Source organism: Mobula birostris, chromosome 6, assembly GCF_030028105.1.
Source record: "Mobula birostris isolate sMobBir1 chromosome 6, sMobBir1.hap1, whole genome shotgun sequence".
Lineage (NCBI taxonomy): Eukaryota > Metazoa > Chordata > Chondrichthyes > Myliobatiformes > Myliobatidae > Mobula > Mobula birostris.
The window spans coordinates 34,661,456-34,689,235 of NC_092375.1; the positions used below are offsets into that span (position 1 = coordinate 34,661,456).

At 41.6% G+C, this 27,780-nt stretch overlaps 1 protein-coding gene across 1 annotated transcript; it reads left to right on the plus strand.

Moving 5' to 3' along the window:
- Positions 1-541: 541 nt before the first annotated feature.
- Positions 542-27,780, plus strand: LOC140198931 (NXPE family member 3-like; the record flags this gene model as incomplete). The annotated part of the gene is made up of 3 exons (XM_072260201.1): positions 542-555; positions 13,973-14,046; positions 21,869-27,780. Coding segments are annotated over 3 exons (642 nt in total), but the record flags the coding sequence as incomplete, so codon positions are not given.

Genomic DNA, 27,780 nt, shown 5'->3' on the forward strand with positions numbered 1-27,780 from the left:
ACCAGGATGGAGATCAGTGGGGAGGACAAGGGAATTGCGTTGGGAGCGATCCATGCCATTACTGCGGAAATTGGGGGAGAGTGCTCGGCGGTGGGATCCCGTTGGAGATGGCGGAAGTTCCGGAGAATTATGTGCTGAACGAGGAGGACAGGAGGAAACCTATCCCTGGAGAGGTAGCGGAAGGATGGGGGCGAGGGTAGACGTGCGCCAAATGGAAGAGATGCGGGTGAGGGCAGCATTGATGGTGGAAGAAGGGAATCCCCTTTCTTTGAAAAAGGAAGACAGCTCCTTCGGCCTGCAATGAAAAGCGTTATCTTTAGAGCATGTGCGGCGAGTCGGAGAAATTGAGAGCAGGGTTTGGCATTTTTACAAATAACAGGGAGGGACGGGTGCAGGCTGTATAAAGATACCAATAGATAAGGTGTTTCCAGAGACTGACACAGAAAGACCGAGAGAGGGGAGGGAGGTGTCAATGTTTCCAGCTGAAGCCGAAAGGTCCGCGCGATTCCAAAAGGATCCAAGTGTTCGGACTTCGGACTGACCAATCCGCAGCCGGTAAAATGTTTCAGTCCTCTTTAATAATTGCAGTTGTAATGAGGGTTTTCGGGTAAGACTACTTTTATTGTGTTAAAATTCTGTAGCGACCCAAAATTAATTCGTGAGACATGTTGACCGACTTATTTCGGACTTTCTTATTCGAAGATCAATTTTACGGCCACCAAGTTCTTTGGCAGTTGATTTCCAAGTTTATTTTGTAAAGTTAATGTGCGAAGCTTCTGTTGGTATATGTTAGTGCTTATCGGGTGCTTATTTATTTATTTATTTATTTATTTGTTTGTTTGTTTGTTTGTTTGTTTGTTAGTTATTTCAGACGCGCACATTATAAGTGGTTAACAGATTGGTGTGCGCGGGAGTACCTGAATTTAGCGATATGGACAAACGAGCTAAATCTAAAAACGTTTATGTTCAGCGTTCGCTGTTCGTGTTTTTGATGCTGTTAGCTCTGACACTGGTCTTTCTAACCCTGCAGAAGACAAAGGTGTGTATAATAGTGAAAGTAAAATCTCAGTCTGCTGACCAGGGGTTAAAGTGATCGTGTTTATGTGAGCGTTCATCTCCCGTTGAGCTTCTGTCTACAGGGAACGGATTAAAATGGTCACAATCTGTTGCTCGTTACCCCTGTCCTCTTTGTACCAGGAACCTCACCTCTCCGTTCTCCATCCTGATGAGACGTTTCTACGGGAAGGTGGACAATTCTAGTGTTCCAATATTCAATCAATATATCGAGGTCTCAACTACAGGAAGTGTGTTATGACAACTCCTGCAAGAGAAGGAGCCAGGGCAGGTGACAGAAGTGGGTGTAGGGGATCTGGTTATAATAATTCCATTAATTACAAGATAATTATGGAGAAGGATATGACTAATCGTGACTTGAGTTTCTAAATTAGAGAAAGGACAATTTTGACGACATCAGAATGGATCTGGCATCTGGGGATTGGAATATGTTGTCTTCCAGCAAATGTATACTTGGCAAGTGGAAGGCCTTCAAAAGTGAAATATTGAGAGATTTGTTAGAATAAAGGACAAGGCTTAGAAGTTTTAGGGAACCCTAGTTTTCAAAGGGTATTGACACCTTGGTTAAGAAGGAGAGCATAGCATGTATAAGCAGCAAGGAGCAAATGGTTCATTAGAGGCATAAGACATAGGAGCAGAATTAGGCCATTCAGCCCATCAAGTCAGCTCTGCCACTTGGTCATGTCAGATGCACTTCCCTCTCAATCCCACTGTCGTGCCTTCTCCCCATAACCTGGCTTATCAGGAATCTACCAACCTTCACTTAAAATACATCCAATGACTTGGCCTCCACAGCCACCTGTGGCAAGAAATTCCATGGATTCACCACCCTCTGGTGATCAAATTTCTTCCTTATCTCCATTCTAAACCGATGTCTCTCTATTCTGATTTTGCACCCTCTGGTCCTGGATTCCTCACTACAGGAGAAATCCTCTCCATGCCTACTCTATCGAAACCTTTCAATATTTGATAGGCTTCAATGAGATCCCCCTCATTCTCCTAAATTCCAGGGAGTACAGGCCCAGAGCTATCAAATGCTCTTCAAATGATAAACCTTTTATTCCCAAAAATAATTAGCCTAAATCTCCTTTGAATTCTCTCCAATGTCAGCACATCCTTTGTTAGGTAAGGGACCCAAAACTGCTTGCAATATTCGAAGCCAGGCCTCACCAGTGCATTATACAGCCTTAGCATTAAATCCTTGATGTTACATTTTAGTCCTCTTGAAATAAATGCTAACACTGCATTTGCCTTCACTGACTCAACCTGCAAGTTAACCTTTAGGGAATCTAAAGTCCCTTTGAACCTCAGAAATTTGAATTTTCTCTCCATTTAGAAAATAGTCTTTGCTTTTTTTTCCCCTTCTACCAAAGTGCATGACCATATACTTTCCAAAGCTGTGTTCCATCAGCTCTTTCTTTGCCCATCCTCCTAATCTTTATAAGTCCTTCTGCAGCCTCCCTGCTTCCTCAACACTACTGGCCCTCCACCTATCTTCATATTGTCTGCAAATATGGCCACAAAGCCTTCAATTCTGTCATCTAAATCATTGACATATAACGTTAAAGAAGCAGTCCCAACACCAACCACTGCAGAACACCACCAGTCACTGGCAGTCAATCTGAAAAGGATCCCTTTATTCCCACTCTTTGCCTCCTGGCAATCAGCCAATGCTCTGTCCATGTTAGTATCTTTCCTGTAATACCATGGGCTCTTATCTTGCTAAGCAGCCTCATGTGTGGCAACTTGTCAAAGGCCTTCTGAAAGTCAAAGTACACAACATTCACCGATTCTCCTTTGTTTATCCTGATTGTATTTCTTCAAAGAATTCCAACAGATTTTTTAGGCAAGATTTTCTCTTAAGGGAACCGTGCTGACTTAGGCCTATTTTATCATGTGCCTCCAACTACCCTGAACACTCATCCTTAACAATCGACTTCAACATCTTCCCAACCACTGAGGTCAGGCTAACTGGCCTATACACTCCTTTCTTCTACCTCCCTTGTTTCTTGAATAGTGGAGTGACATTTGCAAATTTCCAGTCTCTAGAATCATACCAGAATCTAGTGATTCTTGAAACATCATTACTAATGGCACCAGAATCTCTTCAGTTACCTCTCTCAGAACTCTGGGGTGTCATCCATCCAGTCCAAATGACTTATCTACTTCAGACCTTTCAGTTTCCCAAGCACATTCTCTCCAGTATTAGCAACTGCACTCATTCTGTCCTCAGCACTCTCGAACTTCTGGCATATTGCTAGAGCCAAACATAGCAGTATTACAGTGGAGTAAGGGGAAGTCATCTACAGTGAAGACTGATGCAAAGTACTTATTCAGCTTGTCTGCCATTTCCTTGTCCCTATTACTACCTCTCCAGCATCATTTTCCAATGGTCCGAATCTCCTCTTGCCTCTCTTTTACTCTTTACAAATCCAAAAAAGCATTTGGTATCCTTTTTGAAATCATGGACTAGCTTAGATTCATATTTTATCCTTTCCTTCCTTACGGATTTTTTAGCTGCCTTCTGTTGGTTTTTAAAAACTTCCCAATCTTCTAACTTCCCACTAATTTTTGCTCTAGAATATGCCCTTCTTTTAGATTTCATGTTGAATTTGACTTCCCTTGTCAGACACGGTTGCATCATTCTGCTTTTAGAATACTTCTTTGGTATGTATCTATCCCATGCTTTTTGAATTGCTCCCAGAAACTCCAGCCATTGCTGCTGTACCATCATTTCTGCGAGTGTTCCCTTGCAATCACTTTGGCCAGCTACTCTCTCATGCCTCAGTACTTCCCTTTACTCCACTGTTACAATAATATGTTTGACTTTAGTTTCTCCCTTAACTTCTCTCTCTCAAATTGCAGAGTGAATTCTATCATATTATGATGAATGCCTCCTAAAAGTTCCTTTACCTCGAGTTCCTAATTAAATCTGGTTCAATACCCAACACCTAATCCAGAAAAGCTGATCCCCTTGTGGGCTCATCCATAAGCTGTTCTAAGAAGCCATTCCATAAGCATTCTACAAATTCTTTCTCTTGGGATCCAAAATCAGCACCGACCTGTTTTTCTCAATCTACCTGCATATTGAAATCCCCCATGACTATCGTAACTTTGCCCTTTTGACATGCATTTTCTACCTCCTGTTGTAATTTGTCGCCCTTACCCTGGCTACTGTTCAGAAGCCTATATATAACTCCCTTCAGGGCCTTTTTACCCTTGCAGTCCTTTAACTCTACGCACAAGGATTCAACATCTTCCAATCCTATGTCAACTCTTTCTAAGGATTTGATTTCATTTTTTAACCAACAGAGCCACACAATCCCCTTTGCCTACCTGCCTGTCCTTTTGAAACAGTTCGTATCCTTGGATGTTAGGCTTCCAACTGATCTTTTAGCCATGATTCAGTGATGCCCACAATATCATACCTGCCAGTCTCTACAATATCATCTACCTTGCTGTGCAAACGGTGTGCATTCATATATAACGCTTTGAGTCCCGTTTTGTCACCCTTTTCAACTTTGACACACTGTTACATTGCAACTCATCCCAGTGACTGCAATTTTGTCCTGTTATCTGCCTGCATTCTTGACAGTCTCTGCACACTGTTTCTGCTTGTATACCAATAGCCCCTTCCTCAGCCCTATCACTTCCCATCCTCCTGCCAAATTAGTTTAAACCCTCCCCAACTGTTCTAGCAAACCAGCCTGGAGCGATATTTGAGTCCTGACGAAGTGCCTCGGTTTGAAATGTCGACTGTATTTCTTCCTATAGATGCTGTCTGGCCTGCTGCGTTCCACTAGCATTTTGTGTGTGTTGCTTGAATTTCCAGCCTCTGTAGATTTCCTCATGTTTACAAGGATATTGTTCTCCCTGGGGTTGAGGTGTAACCCATCCTTTTTGTACAGTTCATAACTTCCTTAGAATGATCCCAACGATCTAGACATTTGAAACTGTTTCCCCTGTACCTGTTCCTCAGCCACACATTCCTCTTACAAATCATCCAATCCTATCCTTGCGTGGCACAGGCAGCAATCTGCAGATTGCTACTCTGGAGGACCTTCTTCTCAGTTTTACAACTAGGTCCCTAACTTCTCTCCTCAGGACGTCCTCCCTTTTTCTACCTTTGACATTGTTGTACCAAAACTTCTGGCTGCTCATTCTCCCCGTTTAGAATGTCATGGATCTGATCCAAGACATCCCTGACCCTGGCATCTGGGAGGCAACATACCATCCGGGTACCTCTACTGCATCCACAAAATCTGGTGTCTACACCTCTACCTGTGGATTTCCCCATCACGACTGTAGTCCTCTTCTTCCCCCTTCCCTTCTGAACCATGGTGACAGATGCAGTGCAGGGACACAGTCACTGTAGATTCCCCCTTCTAGGTCCTCCACACCCCCACCCCCCATCAGTATCCAAAGCAGTATACTTACTATTGAGGGGAACAGCCACAGGGGTGCTCTGCACTGGCAGCCCAGCTCTTTTCTCTGTCCTGACAGTCACACTGGTACCTGCCTCCTGTAACTTAGGAGTGACTATATCCCTGTAGCTCCTATCTGGCACCTCCTCAGTTTCCTGTATAAGTCGAAGGCCATCGAGCTGCAGCTCCAGTTCATTAACACATTCTCTGAAGGGCTGCAGCTGGTGCAGATGTGGTTATCCGGGAGACCATAGGTCTCCCAGAATTCCCACATATCACACAGTCCCCGCAGATGAAGAATGAAGATGAAAAAGAAACTTATCAGATACTTACCTCGACTAAGTTTGTTCTTGCTGAAAACTGATGAACCAAAGCCTCCACACTCTAACACTGGTCCACTCACACAATGGCCACTCCACCTGTCCCTACCTTATTTTTATTTGCCCTTGCTAATGATGGCTATTTGATAGGGCTGCCAGAAAACGTAAAGAAATAAGATAATGCAAGATGCTATCTTAACATCTCTCATAATTTTGTATACCTCTATCAAATCTCCTGTCATTCTCCTGTGCTCCAGGGTGCTCCTAGGAGTTGGACAATCAACGTGGGGGATGTTTAAAAAGAGCTAGCTTTCAATCAGGATGACGATCAAGAGTTTAACGGCAGAGCTTTGCAGCAGTTTCTCTCAGTCGATGAGCAACCAATCAGCAAGAAGGATTCATTAGAAATAGCCAATAAAAACAGCACAGGTGCAAGTGGAGAGGCATTCTTGTGAGTGTGCCAGTGTGAAGAGAAACGGTTGATGATGTGTACTTCATTTATTTTCCCCCAATTATATGCATTATATTGGTATATGTAAGGCATACTATTCCCTTCATTAACTGAGGTTAACTGTAAAGAATGTGCGAATCAATTCATATTTCTCATTTGGTTAGCTTCAGGCACTGGTTCAGTAAATTCACTGTGCTCTCTAGGAAATAATTATAAGCATTTTTATCAATTTATTTTATCTCCAATGTTTAGATGCCCTACAGAATATTATCTGCAGAAATCTTCACTGGAAAATACATGCTCTAATCACTGTATAACAATTCTATGATTTGAGCCATATTCTTTCTTTCAAAATTTTTTATTAGTTTCTACATAAAAGAATACGGAGTACAAGAAAGCATATATAAAGGCTGAAAAAAAAAACAACCTCCAGTTACATTGTATCTATTCGTAATAACAATCTCATTACCCGGTAGTCATGTAGGTTAGTTAAAGTTATATTGAAATATCCTAATTTATTACAAAAAAAATCTAACCCCTACCAAGACCGAAGCTGCTTATTAAGGAGAAAAAAGGTAAAATACCTTCTTGTATAATAAAAATAAATAATAGCCAACGTCTAAATTAAACAATGAATTGAGGGTTTTGAAAGTTTTGAAAATAATTTAGAAAGAGTCCCCACAATGTTTGATAGTCTTGATGAGATTCAGAAATTGAACGAAGAATCTTCTCCAAATCTAAGCATTACATAACATCGCATAACCATTGAGCATGAATAGGAGGAGAAACATTTTTCCATTTAAACAGAAGTGCCCTCCTAGCTAAATAAGAGAGCTAAAGGCTCTCTGATGTCTTCAACCTGATATCTTGTCCAGCGACAATACCGAATAGTATATTCCATAATGAATATAATATTAGAACTATATTCTATAATGATTTTTGACTTGATAATGCTGAACATTAATAAAAAATGAGTGTGATGATGTTAAAAATAATGTTCCGTTTCATAGTTCAAGCAGTTTTCAACTTCCAGAGGAAAGCCTGAAAGTAGCAAATATACAGGTCTGAAAGATTATTCCACAATACAGCAGGAAGACGAAGTGCAGGAGACTGAATGGATACACAGGCTGGTGCAGTTTGGGTATCTGAAAAACAGCTTCACTCCTGAAGAAAGATTGGAGGGTTCAGTCCTGATGAAAATGATTGAATGGCCAAAGCTTCCCATTGCCGAAGTTCCCTTTCAGAAAAGCAGTGACCCATCACATACTTGCTTTGTTATATTAAATTCTGGAAAGACTTTCTATGTCGGAGAACAGTTACAAGTGATGCTGCGTATGTATGATTTTGAAAGAAATCCAAAGTACTACGGGGGTGACTATCTCCAAGCCCGGATCCACACTCCAGAGTTGAAAGCCGGTTCAGCAGGAACAGCTATAGATCACCAAAATGGAACTTATCACATCAATTTTACTTTATTCTGGCCAGGAAAAGTCCAAGTGTCTGTTTCCTTGGTTCATCCCAGTGAAGGGTACGAAGTACTTTGAAGACTTCGTGAAGAACAGCCATTTAGAATATTTTTGACAAGTACTTTCAAATATGGGGCTATTTCAGAGGCTACCATATGCAATGTATTTTTACCTCAAACTAAACCAATTTGTAACTTTACTTATCATAACACTGGGGAGCCGTGGATCTGCTACAAACCAAAGAATCTTCCCTGCTCTTCTGATGTCAGCTATAAACAAGCAGGATACGTGAAGCTGCCTTTGGCCGGGGAAGACCTCAGATTTTTCCAGATGTACGTTATTGACATTATTTCTATTATATTGTAACTTTGTTTCTTGATTTAGCAAGACTGCAGTAAGATTACTCTATGTGTGTGAGGTATGGAGCAGTATGGAATTGCAGGTATTTCATGTTGTAGTTTCCAGCTGATATTCCAATGTTGAAATGTCAGCTGTAAACAACACAATGACATACCTGCAAACCGTTTTGGTACAATGACTTGCAGTCTATTTTAGCTGTAGATTTCAAATGCTTCAAAATGCCAGGTAGTGGATTATTAATGTTCCCTAAAGACATACAATTACATATACCAGAGTGGTTTATGCTATAGTTAAAAGGCATCTCAAGATACCAAAATATATCTATTGAATAGAAGGTATAACTGTATAGTTTTCTTATTCTGTTGATAACGTTGTAATTGAATGTTTACAAATTGGATTGCTGGTGCTACATTTAGCACTAATGCCAAATCAATCATAAATTTGGTAAAAGACCATCTGAAGTAGTGTTAGGGTGGTTTATCCAAGAGAAGAAATTCAAATACTGAAACATAGCCAGATAGAGTGTATTTGAAAAGTATTTTCAAAGCTGGGGATGTTTCTGAGACTACAGTATGCAGTCTGTTTTTGCCTCAAACTAAACCAATCAGTAACTTTATTGATCTCAGGACAGGGGAGCCCTGGTTCTGTTACAGATCAGAGAACCTTCCCTAGTCTTCTCGCATCAATCATGCTATAGGAGGATACGTAAAGGATGTTTTAATTGGAGGAGAAGCGGTGTGTTATGTATATTTTCATTTATCCTTATTATGTTACTAGTATTCACAGTATTTTCGGGTTTTACTTCAACGTTTGCAGCTTGCTGCTTCTCAATTTGAATTTATTTTGTTTCTTTATTTTGAAGTTGTAATTAATTTAAGAGGTTTCAAGAGTTTCATCGAAGTTTCCTCCTACACTCCAAAAAGGTGCTGGTCAGTAGGTTTAATTAGATTAGATTAGACTAGATTAGATTATGAAGACACGCAGTCCTCTCTTATTGTCATTTAATAATGCATGCATTAAGAAATGAAACAATGTTTCTCCAGAATGATATCACAGAAACATATGACAAACCGACTAAAAAACTGACAAAAACCACATAATTATAACATATAGTTACAACAGTGCAAAGCAATACCGTAATTTGATAAAGAACAGACCATGGCACGGTAAAAAGTCTTAAAGTCTCTCGAAAGTCCCATCATCTTACACAGACAGTGAACCTCCAGTGCCGCAAGCTTTCCGATGCAGCATCCTGGAAGCATCTGACCACAGTCTGACTCCGAGTCCATCCGAAAACTTCGAGCTTCCGATCAGCTCTCCGACATCGAGCACTGAGCACCATCTCTGCCGAGCGCTTCGACCCCAGCCCTGGCAACAGGCAATAGGCAAAGCTGAGGATCTGGGGCCTTCCCCTCTGGAGATTCTTGATCGCACAGTAGCATTACATACTATAAATTGTTGCTATGTTGGTAGGAAAATTGGGGGAGGGTGGATAAATATCTGAAAAAGATGTCAGGGAGTGGTAGCACCTCTGGTGAGGGAACATGTAGCGTCCTTTTCAAGGCGGTTAGTCCACCTTTGGTCCCCACCTGGCACTCAGCTCTCACCTGTGGCTCCCCATAGCTGTTTGCTTGCGACAGCGGCCACACCCCGGGCCATGGCTTCGACAAGCCGGCTAAACCAAGTGATCTTAGCCGGCGGGTCTCAAATCCTCGGTGAGATAGGGAGTTGTCTATCCCAGCATGTGAAGACAGACTCCGGCGGATTGAGTGGACGGGACCAGTGGAAGGTCCAACGGTCAAGAAGGCGCTTTCTGCAAGCGTCGTGGAATGTGTCGAGCACGACAAGACACAGAAGTTGTCCTGCTCATCCACTGCTCCTAGTCCCATCTCCAGCCGTCTCGACTTCTTTCTTGTCACTGGATCCAGATGGGAATTGGGAAGAGAGAGTGAGGCTGATGCTGCGCAACCCTCCCTCACTTAAATCCAAATCATGCGCTGGTCCCGACACCATCAAATGGTGTCAAGATCTTCATCAACATCAATGTTGGACGAACAACAATCTGAAAAAGAACAGGTGAAAGGACAATAAGAGAGGAAGTGGGATTTCTCCAAGCACACCCAGTCCTAGAAGAGGAAATTATGTTAGAACATCTCTGCTTCAGCTGTCCATCGATTTTGATGTTGACTGTTTTTACACGCCTTGCACAGTAATAAGACAGACGGTGTTGTGCCCCCACCATACAGTTTCTCTGGGCTTCCAAATCTGATGCTAAGTGGTACACAGGAGTGTAACAGACTTCGCGGAAAAGGAAGCTGCCCCGCAGTGACAACTAACCGGTCTAGTGATGCTGTCCGTTGTCCAGCACTCTGGTTCCTCCGCGTGCCACCAAGGTCGCTGTACCATTGACCCTTTTGGATTCATCTGCCACAGACACAGACGCCCTGCTGCCAGCGTCTTCGTTGGGTGCAGCCTTTGCCTGGATACACTACTGTATTACAATACAGCATAGAACATAGAACAATAGAGCATAGGTCAGGCCGTTCAGCCTATGATGTTGTGCCAATCTTTTAACCTTTTAACCTACCCCATGATCAACCTAACCCTACCCTCATATATAAGCCCTCCATTACTTACCACTCTCTGTGTCAAAAAAACTACCTTTCACAATGTTTCAGATCGAAAGCCTGCATTAGGACTTCAGTTGGGAAGAGGACAGATGGGCAGCATGAAGTTAGAGTGGTGAGAAAGGGTTCTTAGGCGAATCGTGGAATGGAAGGTGATAGGCATCTATCAGTCCCCCACTCCGTTCACCTCCACTACTTGACCCTAGCTGCCCATCATTTTTCACCCGTTCACCCGTCCTCAGTCCACCAATTTCCAGTGGGGTCATCTACAAATTTGTAGGTCACTTTGGAGCTGTGCTCAGGTATAGAGAGAGTGGAAAAGGCGCTAAGCATGAAGCACTTGAGGAGAGCCTGTGTCGATCGTCAGTGAGGGGGAGATGAGATTCCTCGAATGATAATGGTCTCTCAAGTAAAGAACTGAAGGGTCCAATTGCAGAGGGAGTTATGACGGCTCAGCTAAAAATAATTGACAATTTTTTTTTATAGTCAGTGTCTGAGGCTTCTCGTTTAAGTATCAACAATAATCAGCCAGCACTGATGGATTCCAGTTGCCCTGATACTGTTTCTCCATGACTGCAATGTCCCGGTGAAACCTTTCACCATGCTCGTCACTGACAGCACCAAGACTTTGCAGGGAAGCAGTCTAAATGGAATGCAGAAAGTTAATCTTCAGTTACATGTTGCCCTTCATGGTTTTGTGTGCTTGAAACGTGTTGTCAATCAGCTGCACATAGTTTGCTGCTCTGTAGTTGCCAAGAAAATTTTATACGATTTTCTCTGGTCCCACTAGAAGTACTTTGAATTACTTGTCATTGATAACTTGTTTAATTTGTGGACCAACAAAAATTCCTTCCTGAATCAAAAAATAACATGTTGCAACATAGATTGGATGGTCAAATCCAGTCTGCTGTATAACAGATGTTAGACATTCCCAAATGCTGACTGAGCCTACTCCTACCATTTACTCCACTGCTTATCTGGAGCTCATTCTTCCATCAAACCCATGACAGGCTGATAGGCCACATTCATCATGAGAAGCAGAGTGAGGCCATCGGTGTATTGAGGCAGGATTATCTTCCTGCCAAAATCTGGACAGCAAGCAACGAGCAATTTGCTCTGACTATAGTTGCCATGAGATCTGCCGGGAAAGTGGAATCCCTGAGAGCTTGAGGGAGAGAATGCGAGTGAAGGAGAGAGTGGGAATTGGGGAAGGAGTGGTGGGGCAAAGGTCAGCAAACAAGAAGAAAGTGAAGACACAGAAGGAGAGAGAGAGAGAGGGAGTAGAGAAAGAATGAGGAGGTGGCAAAGAGAATGGGGGGTGCAAAATGGAAGTGGGATGAAAGAGAAACAAGCAAGTAGAGAGAGAGAGAGAGAGAGAGAGAGGTTTCATGCATCTTTGAATGTATTTAATACAGACTAATGGAAACAAATTTCACTGCTCTGCCTGGAACTGGATCCCACCTGGTATTAATTCATATCATTTGCATCATCCAGCGCCATATCATATTGACTTGGTAATCGACATCCGGAGCAGCAGGGATTGTCAAACCTGGACTGGATCCAGAGACCTCTGCCCAAATTCCATTCCTCTTCTCTTACAGCATTTCACCTAAAAGAGTTTCGGATTGAGTGTAACCTCCATATCTGATTGGAAACCACACAATTGCTGGAAGTAGAGCATAGGAAAATCCAGAGGACACAAAAGGCCAGAATTGGAGCACTGGAGAAATATTACAGAGACAATCACAAAAGAACTGAACACTATTATGATTTTAAATAACATTAAAAATTATAAAATCAAAACATTTTCCATTGAACAATTCATTTTGAGGTAGTTTTCCTTTGGATCATTTTAAAAAATGCTGACATTTGGTTATTATTTAGCACTTTGATTAAAAGTGCTGTTAATTTTAAATGTGAAAACACTTTGTTCTGAATTTCTGAACAGCCCTATATAACACACTGAGATTAATTATACTGTCTAAACATTGTTATTTCAATTTTAGTAGGAAACAAAATATTGGATCGTAAGCAATTATAATCTGTCAATTCAAACATGGTATTACACATACCTCCTGAAAGGATTGACCTCAGTCCATTTGTTTTTGAATTACTGAGCTCTATTATAGAAAAGATGAAGATGATTATACCTCGTCTCTGTGGTTTTAACCACTGAGTGCTAATAATTGGCATAGCTCCATCAACATGCAGATCCAATCATGAGCCTTGGTGTCGTTTGGGTGGAGTTTGCATCTCCCAAGTGCTCCAGTCTCCTCCCAAATCCTGAGGCATACTGGTTGGTAGGTTAATTGGCTATCATAAGCTACCCATAGTACAGGTGAGTGACAGGAGAATTACAGGGGAGCTGAAGGATTTGTGAGAGAGAACAGGTACAGGGAATTAAGTTGGGGAATTGTATGGATTGAAGGAATGCTTTGAGAGCCAGCGTAGACTCCACAGGCTCCCCTTCTATGTTGTAAGAAAATATCGTTTATGATTATTACAAAGCTTTTTTAAAGTACAATCGTTTCATAGATTCTGTGATGAAAGTACAGAACAGGTTAAATAAAAGGTGCACAGTTAGTTGGATGATTTGAAACTTCAAGTATATTAACCAATAAGTATTATTTAGATAGATTTGCAGTTCAATCAGTTCTTGACGTCTATTCCACGTGAATGTGGAACAGTGTATATTGGGTGGAATTCGATTGTAAACAAGGTGAGACAGCGGAATCACAAACAAGAGACAAGCTGCAGATGCTGGAAGTCCAAGCAACACACACAAAACAGCGCAGTGGCATTGTTCTGATCAGATTACTTACGTTCATTTGGTTGATAACAATCAAGGGAGCTCCCTAATATCACCAGCATAAATTTCACGACATGCTGGTGATATTAGGAAGCTCCTTTGATTGTTATCAACCAAAAGGACGTGAATAATCTGACTGGAACAATGCCAATGCACTGATCATCCTCAAGCCTAATGTATTGGTTGTTAGTTACAGAGTTTGATACTTTGAGAAACCTCAGTAGAAATATCATTCAATGTAGGGCAAGCTGGATTTTGCTGGATTTGATGAGTTCTATCAATCATACTATTAAGGTTATATTTAATGCCAAAGTTTTGGAAGCTATATTAATTGCATTGGGCTAAGTTGGAGAAATAGAATAGTTAAGGACCTTCTTCGAACTGTCTCCTGAATATTTTACAATGAACATGTGACTTAATCTATGGTATTGACATTTGCAGTGGAGTGAACATCAAGAGACCCATATTACCCTGTGGCATTGGTCATGTAATCGTAAAGCCATCTCCACGACAAAGTAAGATCATTTACAATCATATTAATAAACTCATAGTTTGTTTGGTATTTAGAGGAAATATAAATAGAGAAGTGGAGCAGTTGTTGACATAAATATCGCAGATTTTTCAAATAAAATATAGTTTAATGCACATAGTTCTTTCTTGAATTCGATGAACATCAGCAATGCATTCTTTTAAAATTTGAACTTGTTCAGCAAAGTGTACAGTTTTGTTGGGTTAATATTGATCCAGAATTTTACGCTGAATATATTTATTAATTTCCACCCAATTAGTGATTGTTTGTTATACGGGAGATATCATGACCAAGGTGTATTTTTGTAACTTTAGAATAGTTTAGATCAGATTATGAGGACACGCAGTCCTCTTTTATTGTCATTTAGTAATAAATGTTTTAAAATATAATTTAAAGTATAATTACTTCTCTAAGACTAACACCTCACTCCTATTCTAGTGCATGAATTAGTGGAGATGGATCATCATGAAATATATATCTAGCCTGAGCATCTCGGCTAGATTCCACAGAAACAGCAGCAATAAATAAAATTGTTGACTTTTTTAGTGGAAAAGCTGTGAGTTAAAAGCCATGGTCAACTAGCTGCTAATCACTGGTATGATGCAGAAATTATAGGTGAGATAATTACTAACAATCTTAAGCATCTTTGTATACAAATTATTCAGAAAGTAAAATTTCATAAATAAATACTGGTGTTGGTCCCATTGAAGTGGTATCTCCTTTAATGCAGATATTGTATAGCAGTTAATACAGAATTAGTGTTATTGATTGAAACATCTGGGGCCAATTTTTGAATAAACGACTTTTCAAGTTTCTATTTGATTCCTTAAAAACAGTCAGGAGCTTTACTATCAAACTATGGGCAACATCTCTGTAGGCAAAAGAGATTTGGATCGAGGCCCTGAAAGTAGAGGGTTGCCAGCCGGTGTGAAAAAGAATGAGGGAACGGTGAGACAGAGGTTAACAGGCATTTGATAGGGCTAGATGATGAGCGGCTGAGATAATCATGAGCAATCTTAAACATCTAGGCAGGCAGAACCAAGTCGGGGCCAGAAATGTCGAGATCAGTGCTGATCGGAGATAGGTGGAAAAATAAGAAAAAGGAAAATCTAGCAGGTGGGGCCAGGTGGGAGAAGGGAGGGTAGAGACTGAGGCTGGTAGGTAGTAGATGGAACCAAATAAGGGACAGGTAATGAGCAGATGGAGCCATTTGGGAGAAGGGTTATGAAAGGTGAAAAAGGGGAGAAGGAATCCAGGTGGGTAGGTATGTGCAGAATGGGCAGATGGTGATGGGGCAGGATAATGAGTTTAGGTAACAAAGGCTGTAGGAATGGAAAAGGCAAACAAACCAAGGGCCCGAGTGGATTGGTGGTAGTGGGAAAGGAACAGAGGGGGCATGGGTTACCAAAAATTGGTAAATTCAATGTTTCTGCCATTGGGCTGCAGGCTACCCAAAAAGAATTTAAGATGCTCTTCTAGGTCGTATTTGACTTCATGACGGTGGAAGAGGCTGAGGACAGGCAGGTCAGTATAGGGAAGGGAAGTCAAAATGGCATACAACTGAAAACTCAAGATGGTTATCACAGGCATTCTGCAGAATGATCGGCTTCTGTGAAAGTTACACAAGATAGACAGAACACAGACATCCCTTCACATTTTGCTTTGAATGCACAGACATGAAAGACACCCCGTATATAGACCATTCTCTCCATATTCAACAACTGGAATAAAAGGAGAAAAGCTCCTTTCCCATACTTTATTTTCTGGTATAGACCACCACAGCTGCATTGGAAGCAATCAGTAGTTGGAAGGTTGAGCTAAGAGTCTCAATAAATGTATGTATATATATATATATATATATATATTTCGTTTCCTTCCACCCTCTCTGAGGAAATGAAATTGATGTGGACAGGAAGCTGAACTCATTTGGATATAAAACAATAATGGATCATAAACTCAGAGAGAGCTTTCATGCCACCACTCTCCCAGGACACTCCAGCCCTGACAAGAATCTTAAGAGGGTCTTCATTATCCAGATGACCTATAGCTGAATTTATTGACACAATTAATATCTTGCTTGGATTATAATATTCTTTCCCTCAGCGTAACTCCTTTTTATGGAATTTCCAATTCGTCAATTAAGAATATATTGATAGCCCAAGTTACAGTGTTTCCCGCTGCATGTTTCTTTCTCACTTTAGGCTCAGCCACAGATCTCGGGGAATGTGGTCAGGGAAAGCCAGTGGTATCACCGGCTGGCTTTTATTTTATGAACCGATGGACATCAACGACCTGTAATATTCGTCACTTTGACACTCCTGCGAAAATTACAAAGTGCCTTCGTGGGAAAAAAGTGTATCTGCTTGGAGATTCTACAATACGCCAGTGGTCGAGGAACATGTCGAGGAACCAACTAGAGAGCAGGCTATTCTAGACTGGGTTTTGAGCAATGAGGAAGGGTTAATTAGCAATCTTGTTGTCAGAGGCCCTTTGGGTAAGAGTGACCATAATATGGTGGAATTCTTCATTAAGATGGAATTCTTCATTAAGATGGAGAGTGACATAGTTAATTCAGAAGCAAAGGTTCTGAACTTAAAGAGGGGTGACTTTGAAGGTATGAGACGTGAATTAGCTAAGATAGACTGGCAAATGACACTTAAAGGATTGACGGTGGATATGCAATGGCAAGCATTTAAAGGTTGCATGGATGAACTACAACAATTGTTCATTCCAGTTTGACAAAAGAATAAATCAAGGAAGGTAGTGCACCCGTGGCTGACAAGAGAAATTAGGGATAGTGTCAATTCCAAAGAAGCAGCATACAAATTAGCCAGAGAAAGTGGCTCACCTGAGGACTGGGAGAAATTCAGAGTTCAGCAGAGGAGAACAAAGGGCTTAATTAGGAAGGGGAAAAAAGATTATGAGAGAAAACTGACAGGGAACATAAAAACTGACTGTAAAAGCTTTTATAGGTATGTAAAAAGGAAAAGACTGGTAAAGACAAATGTAGGTCCCTTACAGACAGAAACAGGTGAATTGATTATGGGGAGCAAGGACATGGCAGACCAATTGAATAATTACTTTGGTTCTGTCTTCACTAAGGAGGACATAAATAATCTTCCAGAAATAGTAGGGGACAGAGGGTCCAGTGAGATGGAGGAACTGAGCGAAATACTTGTTAGTAGGGAAGTGGTATTAGGTAAATTGAAGGGATTGAAGGCAGATAAATCCCCAGGGCCAGATGGTCTGCATCCTAGAGTGCTTAAGGAAGTAGCCCAAGAAATAGTGGATGCATTAGTGATAATTTTTCAAAACTCGTTAGATTCTGGACTAGTTCCTGAGGATTGGAGGGTGGCTAATGTAACCCCACTTTTTAAAAAAGGAGGGAGAGAGAAACCGGGGAATTATAGATCGGTTAGCCTAAAGTCGGTGGTGGGGAAACTGCTAGAGTCAGTTATCAAAGATGTGATAACAGCACATTTGGAAAGCGGTGAAATCATCAGACAAAGGCAGCATGGATTTGTGAAAGGAAAATCATGTCTGACGAATCTCATAGAATTTTTTGAGGATGTAACTAGTAGAGTGGATAGGGGAGAACCAGTGGATGTGGTATATTTGGATTTTCAAAAGGCTTTTGACAAGGTCCCACACAGGAGATTAGTGTGCAAACTTAAAGCACATGGTATTGGGGGTAAGGTATTGATGTGGATGGAGAATTGGTTAGCAGACAGGAAGCAAAGAGTGGGAATAAACGGGACCTTTTCAGAATGGCAGGCGGTGACTAGTGGGGTAACGCAAGGCTCAGTGCTGGGACCCCAGTTGTTTACAATATATATTAATGACTTGGATGAGGGAATTAAATGCAGCATCTCCAAGTTTGCGGATCACACGAAGCTGGGTGGCAGTGTTAGCTGTGAGGAGGATGCTAAGAGGATGCAGAGTGACTTGGATAGGTTGGGTGAGTGGGCAAATTCATGGCAGATGCAATTTAATGTGGATAAATGTGAAGTTATCCACTTTGGTAGCAAAAATAGGAAAACAGATTATTATCTGAATGGTGGCCGATTAGGAAAAGGGGAGGTGCAACGAGACCTGGGTGTCATTATACACCAGTCATTGAAAGTGGGCATGCAGGTACAGCAGGCGGTGAAAAAGGCGAATGGTATGCTGGCATTTATAGCGAGAGGATTTGAGTACAGGAGCAGGGAGGTACTACTGCAGTTGTACAAGGCCTTGGTGAGACCACACCTGGAGTATTGTGTGCAGTTTTGGTCCCCTAATCTGAGAAAAGACATCCTTGCCATAGAGGGAGTACAAAGAAGGTTCACCAGATTGATTCCTGGGATGGCAGGACTTTCATATGAAGAAAGACTGGATGAACTGGGCTTGTACTCGTTGGAATTTAGAAGATTGATGGGGGATCTGATTGAAACGTATAAAATCCTAAAGGGATTGGACAGACTAGATGCAGGAAGATTGTTCCCGATGTTGGGGAAGTCCAGAACAAGGGGTCACAGTTTGAGGATAAAGGGGAAGCCTTTTAGGACCGTGATTAGGAAAAACTCCTTCACTCAGAGAGTGGTGAATCTGTGGAATTCTCTGCCACAGGAAGCAGTTGAGGCCAGTACATTGGCTATATTTAAGAGGGAGTTAGATATGTCCCTTGTGGCTACGGGGATCAGGGGGTATGGAGGGAAGGCTGGGGCGGGGTTCTGAGTTGGATGATCAGCCATGATCATAATAAATGGCAGTGCAGGCTCGAAGGGCCGAATGGCCTACTCCTGCACCTATTTTCTATGTTTGTATGTTTCTATGTTTGAATACCTGAATGTCTTCCTTCCAGGTTAGTACAATTTGTCTGGCTTTTTAAAATATAAAACTGAAATAAGCACTACTCTTTTAGAGCTTAGAAACAAAAAGGTGGGTCACTCGAGTGGGGGCGTATTATAGATCTCCCAATAGTCAGTAGGCACCTGAGCAGTTGGCTGGAGAAATTGCTCATAGTTGTAAGAATAAGTGGTTGCATTAGTGGTACATCTGAATTTTCCCAGTGTTCACTGAACTCCTCAAAGTGTTAAAGGCCTAGATGGGGTGGAATTCGTGAAATGTGTCGAAGAAAGATTCCTAAGTCAATATGCAGGAGGACCCTAACTGGGTGGGTGCAGTGCCAGAAGTCCTCTTAAGGAATGAGGCAGAGGAAGAAACTGAAGTGTTAGTCACGGGGCACTTTGGCTCTGTTCACCATAATTCCTATTGTCTTCAGATAGTGATGGAAAAGGATAAGACAGGTCCACAGGTTAGGGCTAATTTTGGGGGAATCAGTTAAGCTCAGAATTATTTATGTTGTTGAGACATCTTGTGAAATTAGTTGTTTTATGCAGCAGCAGGTCAGTAGTATCAGTCCTGCCTAATAAAAATTAAGGAGTGCCAAATGGATTTCAATACAGGTAAATGTGAAATGATGCAGCTTTGAAAGTCAAACAAGCATTAATCTTATACTACAAATGGTGGGGCACTAGGGAGTGTAATGGAACAGAGGAGCCTTAGGGTACAAGTGCTTAGTTCTTTGAAAGCGGCAACTCAAATAGGCAGTGTGGTGAAAAAGGCATTGAGCACACTGACATTCATCAGTCAGGGCACTGAGCAGAGGGGTTGAGACTCCATGTTGCATTTGTATAAGTTTTTGGTGAGACTGCACTTGGAGTTTTGTGCAGAGTACTGGTCACCCTGTACGTAAAATCATGTTGCACTAAACATCGGAATTGACTTCATTGGTAGATAAAAGGGTAAAATAACTGGCTGCTGTGAACTGCCCCTAGCATGGATGAGCAATGACAGGAAAATGCCAGGTTGGTGTGAAGCAGTGAACAGGCACGAGGGAGAACGTTACCGGAAAATAAGTGAGGGAATGTGATTGACAGGAATGCGCTAAAAGCTGGCAGAGACAACGGGCCAAAAGGCCAAATTCTGTGTCATTAAAGGTTATGAAATACAGAAACTCTGATAATCTGCCTACAGGATCTCTCCAGGTTCCAGAAGACCTGACTTATAGAAATCTTGATGCAAATTCCCCTATAAATTTTTTAAACGTTTTTCAAGATATTCTAGTTACAAAATGGTGAACTTTTTAATTCATTAGTACATCTATAATTCCTGAATATGTATATTAGTTATGAAGCACAAATGTCTTAAGAGGTTATGAATGTACTAATAATTCAAGTGGCAAACAATCTTTAAAAGAACTGTTTACATGTAGCCATCCTGAGTAATTAAACAGATGCATTATTTTTAAGAATGTAGCTGCTGGTTCACATAGGGGGGGGGGTACAACGTAATAGATTTGCTTTGGAAACTGACAAGGCAAACTCTTCTATTGATACTTTAAAATCCTTATCAAAACATTGATACAGTAAGGCCATCAAAATTAATCAATGGATGTTGGATATTCTGATTCTGTACCACTGTAACCACACAAGGGAAGATATAAAGAATGTTCATGATCAAAGTTTACAATAAATTCTTTCGTGATGTGCACTGCCAATGTCGGAACCCAAGTGTGGAGGAAAGACAGACTCTGATGTAGGGACGGTGACCAGAGTTTATACATAAGAATTCCAACAAAATGTCGGTGGCTCAGCCGAGCGACACTGCCAGATGTAACGTTCTCAAAACTCGGACCCTGTGATAAGCACGAATCAGGTGTCCACTTGTATAATACAAGTAGCACAGAATCCCTGAACCTATCAAAGTAAACTTAAGTTTAAACAGAAAGCACCAGGACACTGCGTTCCAAACAGCAAGACCCTCCAGAAAAAAACACAAGGAACTCTAAATGATTAATGTGTCTTATTAAACAACAATTAACCAATTCAGTTGCTTTTAAAATCCTCAGCCCAATGTTCTCTGGCTCCCAGCACGTCCAAAGAGCTCATACAAAATGTATTATCAAAGAATGTACTGTATATGTCAGCATATACTAAGTGGAGATTCATTTTCTTGTGGGCATTCACAGCAGACACAAAGAAATACAATGAAATCAGTGAAAAACTACACCCAAACAAAGATGGACAAAATAGCCATCATGTTAATGAACCCTGAGTAAAATTGTTCATTTTTTGACTTATGGAAAAATTGGCTGAAGGACAATTGACGGGAACAGAACCCTAATGTAAACTGGTATGGGCCTGTATACAGAAATGAGCCAGATGCTGAATCAGATACTGTTTGACATTTTCCCTTCTGACCAAGGCCCTGTTTCAAATAATTGGGAAATTGATTATAACACAGGGTAACATATACAGTACAACATACAGTTGTCCAGAAAGTTTGTTAATGTAAGAACACCGAAGTACCAGGTGTGCTGAATTATTGGGGTTTTGCTGTAATATGAGAATTGTTGGAGCTTGGAGTCTTTGGAGCAGCAGCTGACTTACTCACCTCAGGATACCCAGCCTCAATGCACATGTGACCATAGTAGTTCTGTGGCTGCTCTAGACAATGTAATAGGATCCAACAATAGTAATATAACTGAATGTCAAAGAGGAGGTAATTAGATTCTCTCCCATTGGAAACAGTCATAGGTTGGCACTATGTAGTTGGAAGGGTTCCAAATTGTTTCCAATTTGCCAGTCTATACTTGCTCTTTGATTCTGCTGTGAGAAATAACTCTGTTCATTCATCTCTATCCTTGTGAGGTAGGTAAATCAATGGCTCCCTTTGGTGTTATGTTCTTTGTATTTTCAGTTTCAAAAACATTAATATCTTCAATATTATAACTTAACGAGTTAAATATAATCTTTTCTGTTTAGATCTTAGAAAGTTCGATCTTGGCAACTGTACTAGGGTTGGCCTTTTGTGTGCTTTGGACAAAGAAAACAATATCATGCTGGAACATCATGCTCACGGCCCACCAATGCAATTCAGAAGAGCTTCAAGTCATCATCTGTATTATATTTCAAAAACATTGGATGAAATTGAAGAAAGGAAAGACGTAGTTATTGGCATCACCTTATGTGTCCATTTCAACACCTTCCCACTGGATGTTTACATCAGAAGGCTGCAGTATATCCGGAGATCGATTCTACAGCTGCTCAGCAGGAATCCAGATACAGTGATTGTTATAAAGACTGGGAATGTACGGGAGCCTAGGGCAGGTTATATTCTTAACTACAATGACTGGTTCTCTTATCAACTCAATGTATTGATGAGAAGAATATTTGTATACATGAACGTTGCATTTGTGGATGCGTGGGAAATGACCGTAGCCCACTACCTGCCCCATAATATACACCCTCAACGAATTATTATAAAGAATGAAATAGATGTGTTTCTTTCATATGTGTGTCCTTCTGAAAAGGAATAAAGGTATTTGCTTACCATGTAAAGCAAAATCTAGATAATAACATTGGAAATAGACTTAGGATGTAGACATAGAAACCTACAGCACATTACAGGCCCTTTGGCCCACAATGATGTGCTGACTATGTAACCTACACGACATACTGCTGAGAATTTCCCGGCCGCATAGCCCTCTATTTTTCTAAGCTCCATGTATCTATCCAAGAATCTCTTAATACCTTATTTTATCCACGTCTACCACCATCGCTGGCAGTGCATTCCATCAGCCCACCACTCTGTGTGAAAAACTTACCTCTGACATCCCATTACACTTACTTCCATGCACCTTAACACTATGCCCCCTTGTGTTAACCATTTCAGCCCTGAGAAAAATTTCTGGCTATCCACGCGATCAATGTCTCTCATCATCTTATACACCTTTTTCAGGTCACTTCTCATCCTCTGTCTCACTAAGGAGTAAAAGTCACGTTCACTTAACCTATTCTCAGAAGGCATGCTCCCCAATCCAAGCAACATCCTTATAAGTCTCTTCTGCAGCCTCTCTATAGTATCCACATCCTTCCTGTAGTGAGGTGACCAGAACTGAACACAGTACTCCAAGTGGGGTCTAACTGAGGTCTTATATAGCTGTAACATTACTTCACAGCTCTTGAACTCAATCCCACGGGTTCCCAATGCACCATACGCCTTCTTAACAACGCTGTCAACCTGTGCAGACCCCAAGATATCTCTGATTCTCCACACTGCCAAGAGTCTTACCATTAATATTATGTCTTCAAATTGACTTACTAAAATGAACCACTTTACACTTAACTGGGTTGAACTCCATCTGCCACTTCTCAGCCCAGTTCTGTATCTTATTGATGTCTCACTGTAACATCTGACAGCTGTCCAGACTATTCACAACACCGCCAACCTTTGTGTCATCAGAAAACTTACTAACCCACCCTTCTACCTCCTCATCCAGGTCAATTATAAAAATCACAAAGAGGAGGGGTCCCAGAACAGATCCCTGTGGAACAGCACTGGTCACCGACCTCCATGTAGAATACAAACCATCTACAATCACCTTTTACTTTCTGTGGGAAAGCCAATTCTGGATCCAGAAAGCAAGGTCTCCTTGGATCTCATGCTTCATAACTTTCTGAATGAGCCTTGCATGGGGTACCTTATCAAATGCCTTACTGAAATCTATATACACCACATCCACTGCTCTACCTTTGTCAATGTGTTTTGTTACATCCTCAGAAAATTCAGTCAGGCTCCTAATGCATGACCTTCCCTTGACAAAGCCATGCTGACTATCCCTAATCAGATTATGTTTCTCCAAATGCTCATAAATCCTGCCTCTCAGGATCTTCTCCAACAACTTGCCACCACTTAAGTAAGACTCCCTGATCTATAATTTCCTGGCTTATGTCTACTCCCCTTCTTGAACAAGGGAACAACATTTGCAACCCTCCAATCCTCTGGTACTTCTCCCTATAGATGACTCAAACATCATCGCTGGAGGCTCAGCAATCTCCTCCCTCACTTCCCACAGTAGCCTAGCGTATATCTGGTCCAAACCCAGTGACTTATCTAACTTAATGCTTTTCAAGAGCTCCAGCACAACCTCTTTCTTAATGACTATATGCTCAAGTGTTTCAGTCCTCTGCAAGTCATCCCCACAATTGCCAAGGTCCTTTTCCCTGGTGAATACTGAAGCAAAGCATTCATTAAGTACCTCCGCTACCTCCTCTGACTCCATGCACATTTGGTCCTATTCTCACACGGCTCATCCTCTTGCTCGTCACATAGTTGTAGAATGCCTTGGGGCTTTTCCTTAATCCTGTTCACTAAGGCCTTCTCATGGCCCTCCTAGCTCTCCTAATTTTATTCTTAAGCTCCTTCCTGGAAACCTTGTAATTTTTCTAGAGTTCTAACATTACCTAATTTCTTGAACCTTTCGGAAGCTTTTCTTCTTAACTAGATTTTCCACACCCTTGGTACACCATAGTTCTTTTACCCTACCATCCTTTCCTTGCCTCAATGGAACATACCTATGCAGAATGCCATGCAAATGTTCTCTGAACATTTGCCACATTTCTGCTATGCTTTCTACCCTGAGAACATCTGCTGCCAAGTTTCTGCCCAACAGCATCATATTTCCCCCTACCGCAATTAAATGTTTTTCCAAATTGTCTGCTCCTATCTCTCTCCAGTGCTATGGTGAAGGAGATAGAGTTGTGATCACTACCTCCAAAATGCTGTCCCACCAAGAGCTCTGACACCTGACCAGGTTCATTTCCCAATACCAGATCAAGTACAACCTCTCCTCTAGTTGGCCTATCTACATAGTACATCAGGAAACCTTCCTGAACACACCTAACAAACTCCACCCCTGGCTTTAAGGAGATGCCAGTCAATTTTAGGAAAGTTAGTCTCCTATCAGAACAATCCTATTATTATTGTACCATTCCAGAATCTGCCTCCCTTTTGGCTCCCTGATGTCTCTGTTACCGGGTAGGATGTTACAGGAAGGATGCGGGGTCAATTTTTAAAAAAAAGAACATCCAGTAGAGTTATTAGCTCCTTCCTCTTTCTGACTTCCACCCACACTGACTCAGTAGACAATTCCTCCATCAATTCCTCTTTTTCTGCAGCCGTGATACTATCCCTGACTTGCAAAGCCTCTTTTGCCTCCATCCTGTCCTTCTTGAAACATCTAAAGCTCGGCACACTCAGAAGTCATTCCTGCCTGTGACGTCCAAGTCTCTGTAACAACCACAACGTCACAGTTCCACATACTGATCCATGCTCTAAATTCATCCGCCTTATTTATGGTACACCCTGAATTAAAATAGACACATCTCAAACTATCTGGCTGAGTTAAGCTTTACTCTATCATCTGCCTTTCCTTTCTCACAAACTCCCCACCAGCTGGCTCTTCTTCAGCACCAACTGCCTCTTCAATTCGGTTCTCAGCCCCCTGAAAATCTAGTTTAAATCCTCCCCAATAACATTAGCAAACCTTCCTTCCATAACATTGGTTCCCCTTCAGTTCAGATGCAATCTGTCCCACTTGTACAGCTCACCCCTCCCCCCACACCCCAGAAAGATTCCAGTGATTCAAGAACTTGAAACCATCTCCTCAGCTCCTCATCCGTCTGCGCTATCTTCATGTTCTGACCTTCCCTAGCTCGTTACACTGGGAGAAATCCGAAGATTACCACCTTGGAGGTCCTGCTCTTCAGCCTCCTTCCTAACTCCCTAAAATTACTGCACAAGACCTCTGCTCCTCTCCTGCCTATGGCATAGGTACCAGCGTGTACCACAACCTCTGGCTGCTCACTCTCCCCTTCAAGAATATTCTGCAACTACTCAGAGACATCCTAGATCCTAGTACCCGGGAGGAAACGCACTATCCTGCCTTCTCTTTTGCTGCTGCAGAATCTCCTATCTGTCCCTTAACTACTGAGTTTCTTATGATTATTGGTCTGCCTGACTTCACCCTACCCTTCTGAGGCTCAGAGCCGGCCATGGCACTATTGGTCTGGTTGCTGCTGCCTTGCCCAGATAGGACAACCCCTTGAGCAGTATCCAAAGGGGTCTGCCTGTGGCTGAGGGGAATGGCCACAGGGGGACCCTGCACTGACTTCTTTCTCCCTTTACCTCTCTCAGTCTTCACCCATCTACTCCCTGAATTCTGCACTCTGGGTGTAACCACCTGCTCAAAAGTCTTATCTATTAATTGTTCTGCTTCTCGGATGATCCTTAATTCATCCAACTCCAGCTCCTTAATGCCGTCTTTCATGAGCTGGAGCTGGCTGCACTTCCTGCAGGTGTAGTCATCTGGGAGACCATCAGGTTCCATAAATTCCCACATCCTACAGGAGGAGCATTCCACTGCCATGTCTGCCATCCTGTCTGCACTGTACAATGGGCAACCAAGACCAAATCAGCAATAATGAAAGGAAAAACCTACCCTTTTTACCTGTTTCTTTGGCCTCAGCCTCTTCTCGTCGAAGCCTCTAAGTTCCTACTCTGACTGTAGCCCCAATTCCGATGATGGCCGCTCCAATAGACCCCATCTCTCTTTCATGGTTTAAAAAATAAGAAGAATAAGCCACACAAGGAGAAAGAACTCACCACGTTTCGTGATGCTCTGCCTGCCTTCCACTGCCGCGAATGCCTCTGATGCTTCCTACACCCGAGCACTGGCCATTGTTTTTAAGAAAAACATCAAGAACCGCATCTTCCAGCTCTCCACCCTGACCTGTATCCTGTGACAACCATCTTCATTATCCACACCTCTACCAATTTTGTGTCATCCAGAAACTTACTATCATCTGGCCCATATCAGTCTCCTCAAAAAACTCAGTCAGACCCGATACCCACTGGTCACACCGGGCATCCCTAATCTATCATTTTCTTTCCAAGACACAGGAAGGTCCACAGATGCAACACATACAAAATGCAGGAGGGACTGAACAGATCAGGCAACATCTTTTGATAGGAATAAACAGCTGATGTTTCATCCAAGACCTTTCAGCAGGTCTAGGAAGAAAGGGGAAAAATGCCAGAGTAAGAAGGTGCCCATCTCTTTCCCTTCTCCCCTGGTCCATTCTCGTCTCTCATTAGATTCCTACCTCTTCAGCCCTTTATGGTTTCCCATCACCTGCCTGCTTCTTACTTCTTCCCCCCTTAAAATTGATGTGCAATTTTAAACATGTCATTTGTTTTGAGAAATTGAATTCTATTCTTTGAATTAATTTTTGTCATGGTTAATAAATGCTTTCTGTCACACATGATTCATATGCAGCTAGCACAGTTTGTTAGCATTCTTTACTGTAAGCTTCAATCAAAGTAATAATTTTAGCTTTGATATTCAACTATTTTGTTTCAACTTTGATTTTTGAATATCCAGGTTGTTTTCTTTGTGTCTTCACCAGTTGTGTGAAAATTGAAGTTGCATAGCAGAGCCATTATATAAAGGCAATAATACCCAAGCTATTGGAATACATTTATGATTTACAAAATAACAATCTATAAATCAGTCAATTACAGTAAAAAAAAAACTGGATTATGCTAAAGTAAGGGTGGTCAACCTTTTACATTCCATGCATCAATTTTTTCACGCACGAGTTCTATATTAACATTTTTACAAGAATTGTGGGGGTACAAGAGTTGTATGGTGCACCTGAACTTGTGCGTAAAAAAACTTTGATGCATGAACGTAAAACATCGGCCACCCCTGTGCGAAAGGATTCATTGAACAACCATAATCATCTCAGGGAACTTTAGGTTTATTGATGTTATTGTCTTAAATTACGATCAATAATTAAAATGGTTTGAAGTCTAAATTAGACATGTCTGACTG